Genomic DNA, 10,765 nt, shown 5'->3' on the forward strand with positions numbered 1-10,765 from the left:
AATTATTCCTTTGCTTTTTATTTTTCACTAAAAAAAATTAAGACTATGTAAATATGCCATTCAATATCGCCACTTGTTCTTCTACTGGTCACGTTAAGATTTATTGATGCTATACAGAGATTCACAAACACGTACCACCACCAGCAAATTTAATTCAACTTCTTCGTTTAATAAAATACCAGCCATTAGAAGTATTATTGTCTGCCAATAAATTATTGACCAAAGAAGCGACCACCACATTTGCCCCTGCATAATTTATGAATGCTGCAGAGATTTCATTTCGTACTAATGTACGCTATTGGGGACTGCTAATAACAAAATGAAAAAAAAACAATATTGGTCATGTTTAATGTTAAATCATAATATGACTCCAAGGAACATTTTACACACGTTCGAATACAGAACACACACAAGCACTCATGTACTCTAAAACAGACATCTCTCTCTTGATAGGTTGATCATAATATTTGAACAATGAACAAGAAAGAAAGTCATGTCTGTCTCGAACACACGTACACAATTTTTCATGTTATGAATGTAGATGTTTGTTGGATTTTTTTTCATTTTTTATTACCATTGGTCTTCATTCATTTGTTCCAAATGAGGGAACCAGCAGCTACATGACCCAATATATTAGAGATTCGACTACATATTGTTTGATTTCAATTGGGAATATGTACATCCACATCCACACATTTTTTATTTTGAGTTGGTTTTATTGTTGTTTCTCCCTACTTAATGAGAATACATGGATCTAACATGTTTTCCATGTTTGCTAAGAATATGTCCGGCACACATGTATGCATGCAGGCAGGATGAGAGCCATAGAGGAGAACTTCGAATGAGAAAATTTAAAATATTTTTAAGAAGAAAAATATTTTTGTTTGGCGCTTTAAATTATTTCGGCTAGTATTGATACTTAAAACCTATTGTTAAAAAAAAGAAACATGACTGGGAAACTAGTTTTGTTTAAATTGTGACTTATAAAACACTCTTCGAAAAGTATTCTTTAAAATATTAAAGGGGTGAATATTGAAAAAACTATGTTTGGGTTTTTCGATAAAAAATATTCTTTTAACAATTCCACTCTTATCGTGGTCCATGAACAATTAATCATTAAAAAATCCACTCTTAATGGTCAATGAAAAACATTCATTAAAAAGTCCAAACCTGTGTTGGCCCTCAATAATAAAATTGTATAATCCACATTATTTATAGTCATACAGTATAGTATGACGGAGCCGACCATTGAGCTATAAATTTCTGCGGATCTATATTATTATTATGGTCAAGGCATCGTCCTTGTAAAGGTCAACCACAACTCTTGGATATGATAATCAACTTATCCGATCTCTGTTCTTCTGGGGTAGACATATAAACCATAGAAAGCTATTTTTTCATTTTCACACAAAAGTCTTGGTTTATTTGACTACTAAGTATATTCCTCGGTCAGATCCTTTTGGTTCTCAAATGGTGGCACAAATATTCCTACCAAAAATTATCAATATTGGTCCAAATTTTAGGGTCAAATCTTTTTCGGTATTGAGTGGATTTGGCCGAATTGGATAATTTTATCGTTATGAAATCAAATTAATTATGCGTTGTTCAATTCTGACTCCTCTGTATCCAAATTCAACAAGGCTGGGACCTGTATAGGATGCTTCTACGGAGAATTTGTAGGCAGGTGAGTGGGCTTAGCTGACCAGTTGAAAAAATGCAACGGCTCATGTGGTCCTAGTCCACATACTGGACATGTGTTAGGTAGGATTTGAAGATATGAAATCGAATTTATTATGTGTTGTATTCAAATTCAAGAAATATGGGACATGTATAGGATGTTTCCATGGATAATTCGCGGACAGGTGAGTGGGTTTTACTGACCAGTTGACCAAAAATGCAATGGCTCATGTGGTCCTAGTCCACTACTAAACATGCCAAATTATGATGATGTTGCATCATTCTGATCTTAGCAGTGCTTAGAATACTGGTAACTTTATTCTGCTTCTCATCTACTGCAATGGATGGTGGATTGTCTCCGCATATAGCATTTATACGGTATTGTTCTACTGCCTCGGCGGCTGCATGTGTATGAATGCTACTCAGGCTTCTATTGACAATGGTTCATTTTCTCAGTACGGCATTCTGGCAGATCTGTATATTCTTCTTTTGCGTATTGCTTACATCCGCACACTAAACTAGGGACACATGGTTATGTGATTATCTGACCGGCCGATTGCAAATGGCAATGGTAGTGGAACGATGACGATTTTCAAAAATTCCTCCTGTCTGAAATCTTGACAATTCCTATGGTTTAGGAAAGTATGGCGTTCAGATATGTGAAGTGGTATATTAACGGAGATAATAGGGAGGTGGTCTGATACGACGATTAGTCAGACCTGGGACCATTATGGTGAAATCTGACGAACCTTGATAATCTGTCTTATTATTTTGGAGGCATCCTTACTCACCGTGCAATTAATGCTGTCCGAACAATTTGATGATATCAATTTGCTCGCTGCACCCCTCTGGCCTTATGCTACATGACTCATGATGGTTATTGAAACCCCCAGTACCATGTGGTAATTACTCAGTGGACTAAAATCTAGTAAATTACGAGGTGTACAGTTGCATTATGTGTCTCACTATGTGTCTCAATATATATGTGGCTCACTAGAGTCTAGGTCAAGCGAGATAAGTCCGTACTGGACTGAGTTGTGAAATACGAATGCTTCGTACAAGAAGCCTTCGCTTCTTGTACGATTCTTCCGCCCAACGATGTAACTATCGCAACGCTGTAAACTAAAATTCTCGTATAGATTGGTTTCTGGATCGCAGCGACCATAATACATCTTCGACTCATAAACTCCACAATTTCGCTGATCTTGTTGCGAAAACCCTCACAGTTAAATAGCAAAAACGATGTATTGTCGAGGCGTTAAAGAGCAATATGTGGTGTTAAGTGATGTGTATATTGCCGTTGGCGAAACTGTGGGGGTTTATTTCAACGACGACGATGACTGGGAGACACGCAGTAGTCCTGTATCCGGGTTAATTTAGAACAACAATACATCCACTGAATATTACCGAGAGGGTCTGTGATGAATGCTGTTCTGACAGACACAACAGGACGATATTCTGGGGGTTTTCTCTATCCCGCCAAAAGTATTCTCCTGGTAGGGATTTACCATGGCGGGTATTAGGTATTTTGATGTCCACATAATGGTTAAGGAAATAAATAGTTCGGCCCGGCCTTACTTAACAACATTTTTACTTTACTTATTTAATTTATAAAGATAATATTGATTTAGAACAGCTTCGAGAGGTTATTAAACTTAATAGTCAAAATTCGACTAATTATGTCCCAGAAAAGTTATTTTCGATTTGATCTACTATAACCAAAACTCTTGCATTAAAAACAATCGAACCATAAAAGTGAGGTTCATATTTGTTATAAATATACCAAATTTAATAGTAGAATAAAATAAGTTAACGTACAAAACCATTACCAAAAAGTCAATGTGCTACCAATGGTGACTACTATCACATATCATAGTCAATAAAATCGAAGCTGTCACATTAAGTATATTATTTATAAACATACAGACGGCATACTGGCATTTTATGTTTTCGTAAATGTTCTATATAAATATGTATAAATGTTTGTGTACTTACTTCTTGGGACCATCGGCACTGCCACTGCAACGACCTTGTACCAAAAACAATGAACCCCGATCGGCATTCAGCAATATTGAGACATTTTGCAGAATCTTATGGCATAAGCTGCGAACTTCCAATTCATTGCAGATGTCCTTTACCTACAAATGGGTGAAGTGGGGGTGAGGGCGAACATAACATCAGACATATCGTTGTTGTACGACAATGACCAGCAAACAACATTACGAGAACAATTGTCGTTGGCCAAAGACATCAAATGACACCATTTGGAACGCATCAATGGACATTATCCACACAATCATGTGCAGTGATGTTGTTGTAAAAGTTGTTTTTGTTGTAGCATGTTGTCGAGGTTTCCAAGAGAATGAGAAATAAAGAGTATGGACATTATTTTCCACCATTGTTCGTTGTAAATAAAATGACAGCATCATTAGCATTGACATCGTCAGATATATACATGTGGGAGTGTGTGTGTGAGTACATGAAGGATATTGTCCAGTTGTTTGGTTGTAGTTGTAATGGCATCGATGTATGTATGACCATAGGAAATACGCATATATTCCAAGGAATATCAGAAATATCCAGAAAAACATCCATTCATTCAGCGCGAGAGTTGGTGGTGGAGGAAATGCAAAGAAAAAGAAGAAAATAACAACAGTGATATTATTAACTGATACCATGACAATACGTATGTGTGTATGTATTGTGTTATAGTATACATCCATATAATTAATGTATTTTATAGACAATAATTACAGAATAATTGCTATTGTTCTTTTTTTCCTATAATACGACGCAGAGCATTAATTATGATAAACTGATGCAATGGTGCGTATGATTGATGTTAATTAAGTGATTTATTATGTTACGTATACGTCAGTGGTATTGGAGACAGAAAGGAAGGTCATATGCGAACAAATGATGACAAAAGGATGTTAAAACCAGTAAAGAAAGTAGTAAAGTCGGACTGGGCCGACTATATAATACCCTTCACCACATTGGGTATATTCTACATATGTATCCTAAAAGACGTCGCCTTTTTGAAGGAATTTTGACATGAAATTGAACGAACTTAAATATGTAATTTTTATCTATATCTAAACCGACTAACACCAATCCCTATACATGTCATTCTGCAACCTATGATACATTTTTTAAATCGATTTAAAGCAAACATGCCAGATGCTATTCGGTATGCTGCTCTGTTTAAAATTTAATCTAAATCAGACACCCATTGATTATTTAGTGTACAATTAACATGAATAAGTCTTAATTATATATGGCGGCTATTCTATATCTGAACCGATTTTAAGGAATCTGGGCAGAGATTAATTTATATTAACTTCAGTACGTTGTGTCAAACGGACTAGCTATGGATCTTTAGTGCAACAGGAGGAGGTGTACACATCATTCTAGACTTAGGTCAGTAAGCTATACCAAAATCCGTGCAAATCGAGAGATATATAGGGACTTTGGTGCACCAATTACCTTAAATCGGACGAAACTATATATATATAAATCTGAACCGATTTTCATGAAACTTAGCACACATCATTCTAGGCTTAATTAAGTACGCTATGCCAAAATTCGTGCAATTCGAATGATTTTCAGGGACTTTTGTGCACCATTTACCTAAAATAAGGCGATACTTTATATGGGAGCTATATCTAAATCTGAACCGATTTTCAGGAAACTTATCATACGTCATTCTAAATTTAATTCAAAAAGCTATGCCAAAATTGGTGCAAATCGGAAGATATATAGGGACTTTGGTGCACCATTTACATTAAATCGGACGAAAATATATATGGGAGATATATCTAAATCTGCATCGATTTTCAGGAAACTTAGCACGCATCATTCTAGACCTAATTCAGTAGGCTATGCAAAATTTCGTGCAAATCGAAAGATATATATGGACTTTGGTATACCATTTACATTAAATCGGACGAAAATATATATTTGCGAGCTATATCTATATCTGGACCGATTTTCACGAAACTTAGCACACATCATTCTAGACTCAATTCAGTACGCTATGCCAAAATTCTTGCCAATCAAAAGATTTTTTGTGGCTTTGGTGCACCGTTTACCTAAAATCGGACGAAAATATATATGGAATCTACATCTAAATCTGAACCGATTTTCACGAAACTTGGCACACATCCCTATAGGCTCAATTCAGTACGCTATGCACAATTTCGTGCAAATCAAAAGATCCATAGGGACTTTGTTGCTCCATTTACATTAAATCGGACGAAAATATATGGGTTCTATATCTAAATCTGAAGCGATTTCCACGAAACTTGGTACACATCACTGCAGGCTCAATTCAGAACGTTATGCTAAATTTTGTGCAAATCGAATGATATATAGGGACTTTGGTGCACCATTCACATAAAATCGGACGAAACTATATACGGAAGCTATATCCAAATCTAAACCGATTTTCACGAAACTTAGCACACATCATTCTGGACCTAATTCAGTACCCTTTGCAAAATGTTGTGCAAATCGAAAGATATGTAGCCGACATTGGTGCCCCATTTACCTTAAGTCGGACGAAAATATATATGGGATCTATATAGCCTTGCTAGTCCTTCCAAAAAATTCTTTTTAAAAATCTACGCCTTGCTAGTCCCTCCAAAAAATTCTTTTTAAAAATCTACGCCATGCTAGTCCCTCCAAAAAATTCTTTTTAAAAATCTACGCCATGCTAGTCCTTCCAAAAAATTCTTTTTAAAAATCTACGCCTTGCTAGTCCCTCCAAAAAATTCTTTTTAAAAATCTACGCCATGCTAGTCCTTCCAAAAAATTCTTTTTAAAAATCTACGCCTTGCTAGTCCCTCCAAAAAATTCTTTTAAAAATCTACGCCATGCTAGTCCTTCCATAAAATTCTTTTTAAAAATCTACGCCTTGCTAGTCCTTCCAAAAAATTCTTTTGAAATCTACGCCTTGCTAGTCCTTCCAAAAAATTCTTTTGAAATCTACGCCTTGCTAGTCCTTCCAAAAAATTCTTTTTAAAAATCTACGCCTTGCTAGTCCTTCCAAAAAATTATTTTTAAAAATCTACGCCTTGTTAGTCCTTTCCAAAAAATTATTTTTAAAAATCTACGCCTTGCTAGTCCTTCCAAAAAATTCTTTTTAAAAATCTACGCCTTGCTAGTCCTTCCAAAAAAATCTTTTTAAAAACCTACGCCTTGCTAGTCCTTCCAAAAAATTCTTTTTAAAAATCTACGCCTTGCTAGTCCTTCCAAAAAATTATTTTTAAAAATCTACGCCTTGCTAGTCCTTCCAAAAAATTCTTTTTAAAAATTCTTTTTAAAAATCTACGCCTTGCTAGTCCTTCCAAAAAATTATTTTTAAAAATCTTGATAATCCTTTAAAAAAATATCCCCTCTTCCCTCAATTGTTTCCATCTTATTAGACAATACCTTACCAGTTCAAATATTAACTCCTTCTCGTCCAACTGTTTCAGTTCATTGCGGGACAGCCGCTGCGGTCGATAATGATTATGATGGTGATGATGATGTCCCGTCTGCGGATAATAATGATTATTATGGCCAGAATTATTTTGGCCCACGCCACTGGAACATCCACCGCTACCAAGGCCATTGCCACCCGCCGAACCGCTTGCATTACCACCACTCGATGACAGTAAGCTGTTGTTACCCATACTGCCGTTACTGTTATTTGTACTCGTGCCAGATGTTGTGGCCATGGAACAATCATTTGTTGTCCCTATACTCAGGAAGGTGGGAGTGCCATCGATAGTATTGACGATAGGTTTTAACAGACCGCCACGTTCAAATTCATGTGCAGATATTTTTCTAAAAATAGAACAGAGAAATAGAGAATGAGAGAGAGAATTTTAAAATCAGAAAAGTTGTAACAACAATAGACTAAAAAAAAGGAAATTGAAAAAGTATGTTTGGTGTAATAGAAAACAAGAATGATACGAATAATCAGATCAGAATTTTGGCATTGTGTGCAGGAAAATATGAAGGATAATGGTGTGGTGGTAAAATGTGACAGGATGCTTTTTATATTTAAAAAAATATATAAATTTTGAACCGTATCCACTACCCAAGATATTTTCAAATCCTTGAACTATAAAGACTGTGAGTCTTTATTATCAAGGGCGCTGTACCAAAACTTGGGACGATATATAAATTTTCAAGACCCAACATCCGTAGAGTTTTAGCAATCTATGGGTAAAATTTCAAAGTTCTTTTACAAAATATTTCTCTATGGTGATTTCAACAGACAGGCTGACGAAAATGGCTCTTTCGATATGGTGGGGATAATAAAAACAATAAATTCGGAAAGAGGTCCACATGGGCTCAATATTTAGTCTGCTTGTATTTTAAATTAAATACTTTTTAATTCGGCTACTCCTTTTTTATTTTCCCCTTACTTAAAGGATATATTGTTTCACATTACTGTATTAAAAATATATCCCTACAAAAATCAGGATGTAAGAAAACAGAAAATCTTTTTTGTCACCAAAAAAAAAAAACAACAAAAATCTCTACATTTACTTTTTCTAAATACATTACAAACAAAAAGAAAAAAAAATAGAATAGAATCACAACAAAAAATGTTTTGGCATTAAAATGGATTTCATAGAAAGTAAAAATAAATTGCCATATCTTTGCTGAAAGGAAATAAAATGAGAAGAAAAAAATAAAAAGGATTATACTGACCAGGGAGAAATAAAAACGAACCAACTTCAAATAAAGAAAATTTGTAACATCCTTACAAATAGAGTGTCATATTATGTGGCATTTGCTTTATGCTTTTATGTTTTGGTAGAAAATTGAGTTTTTTAAAAAAGGACGAAATAAATAAAAGAGCTTCGCACCCATTTATAAGATAACAATCGAGGACATTTTAAAGAAATTTCACAGGAGGGGGTTTTAGAGAAAAAGATAACATTTCATTTTAAAAAGAAAATTAATTTTCAAGGAATGTACTTCGGGGAAAAATTTAACAAGAAAAATAAAAATAAATTGATTCAAGTAATAAATTGTGACTTCCTGGAAATTAATATTAAAAATTCTTTACAGATTTTGAGAAATATGTACATTGATAGTCCCTCAATACGATTGCTAGTAAAAATAATAATTTTTTAAACTGCAAGTTTTAAAATATTTGCACTCGGATAGTACTCAAAATATTTCTACAATTCTACGCTTTGATATTCAATAACAAATATTTTCAAAAAATCTTCGCTTTGATAGAAAAATTAATCATTTGATGGTCTTCCAAACAATATATATTTTTTTTTAATAACTACGAATTGATGAAAAAATCGACAAAAATCAAAATATCAAAAAAAAATATTTTTAAAAAATCACCTTAAATATAAATCACCTAAAAAAAGGTCCTCCAAAAAATTGTTTTTAAACCAGTAAGGAGAGTTCAAAAGTCGGACGGGTTGACTATATGATACTCTTCACCACTTTGAGTACGTACAAGAATAGACAAAGCATCTTTGGGGTAACATTGAAATGGAACCAGACGAAATTAACCGTGTGAAGACATAGATATTTGAACTATATTAAAACAACACATACACATGCCATTCTGAAATTTATAAAAAATTGAATGTCAATATTTGTATGAAAAATTGACGTATTTGGGCAAGCATTTTATAAAAATCAACCCTTTAAAAAATCATTCAATTTATCATGGATATCTAAAAACAATGATAATGGTAAAGCAAAAATGTGCTTCATAGAATTATTGGTTTTAGAATTAGAATTTACAAATGTCTGTCTGTCATTCTAGCTAGCTGGTAAGCACGATAACTCTAGAAGGGAGTAACCGGTTTCATCCAAACTATACACATTATAATATTTTTTTCAAACTTCGTTTAAGTTCGAAGATGAAGAAAACCGGTCCACTCCTTCTAGTAACTACCCCACAAAATGGTCAAAATTGTGCAAAAAAATTAATTCTATAATATCATGCGAACGGACTATCCGATTTTAACCAAACCTTGTACAACCTATAATCTTTACCAAGCCTAGATCATGTCCGAAGATGGGATCCTTCGGCCCACTTCTTGTGGGACTTCCCTAACAAAGGTTCAAAATTTCAATATTTACAAAATTCAATATTGGGCGAATGAAATGCCCGATTTGAAGCAAACCATTTACCTTTACCAAACTTAGATCAAGTACGCAGATGGGACCCATTAGTCCACTCCTTCTGCAATGTTTGAAGCAAATCACACACATTAATTTTGAAGGCCTTTAAAAAAATATTTATACTCTAATGAAATTATGTATATCAAAAAATGTCGACCCTTGGCTAAAATATTAGAATGTTTAGATCAAAGCAGAAATTCTACACGGTTGATGTCTAATTAACAAATTTGAAAAATTTGACTCTATGAGGGGATGGTACCAGAAGGAGTGGAACGATATTGCCCATCTACAAACTTGATCACAGTCACTTCGTAATGCTAGAATGGAGTCAATTCGGTTGGAAAATGCGCATACATATTAAATGGACACATTTCAAATAACGAAAATTAAGGGTATAAAAAACTTTAAGTTTTATACGAAGGATGAGAACAAAAGATTTACAATTACATAAAATTTGATTGAAAATGTGTTTAAAATCCCAATCATACCTAATAGTTAGAGACCGTTATATGAACGCTACCCCAAAACTTTAGCCAATAATTAAACTTTGAATAAGGGCCTATACTACTTAAAGAAAATCTACATTTGGGAGGTATAATTGTAGGCAACTTAATTATTTTCCACCTAATTAGAAATATTAAATTTTAGTCAGTTCGGTTGACAGCGTGCCCAAAATCCTCAAAATACTGAATAATGGGGAAATCGTCATAAGGGCGCTACTCCGAATCGTAGGGCAATATTGAGCATTTGCCGTTATTTCTAGGCAATCATAATCCAGTATTTAAATTATATTTACGTATTGATTGTTCTTTTAAAAATATTTCTTTAAATCTTCGCCAAATTGTATTTTAATTCATTTTTTGAAAAGTTTTCTTCATTCCTCAACTACTTACAGCCTGTTTTTGTAAAATTCGAAACGAAACGATTCGAACGA

The 10,765-nt window shown here is 34.0% G+C and overlaps 1 protein-coding gene across 1 annotated transcript in view; it reads right to left on the reverse strand.

Moving 5' to 3' along the window:
• The window catches only part of LOC133328946 (dual 3',5'-cyclic-AMP and -GMP phosphodiesterase 11), a gene marked incomplete at its 5' end in the record, with an annotated part of 49,867 nt that extends 42,361 nt beyond the window's left edge, over nucleotides 1-7,506 (reverse strand). The window contains 2 exons of the mRNA XM_061537453.1: nucleotides 3,673-3,815; nucleotides 7,116-7,506. Of these exons, the coding sequence (XP_061393437.1) occupies nucleotides 3,673-3,815; nucleotides 7,116-7,506 (534 nt within the window). The remainder of the gene's footprint in view (nucleotides 1-3,672; nucleotides 3,816-7,115) is intronic.
• Between the last annotated feature and the right edge of the window lie 3,259 nt (nucleotides 7,507-10,765).

This window comes from Musca vetustissima, unplaced genomic scaffold, assembly GCF_032173495.1.
Source record: "Musca vetustissima isolate MV318-11 ecotype Yass unplaced genomic scaffold, APGP_CSIRO_Mvet_v1 utg33934, whole genome shotgun sequence".
In the NCBI taxonomy this organism is placed as follows: Eukaryota; Metazoa; Arthropoda; class Insecta; order Diptera; family Muscidae; genus Musca; species Musca vetustissima.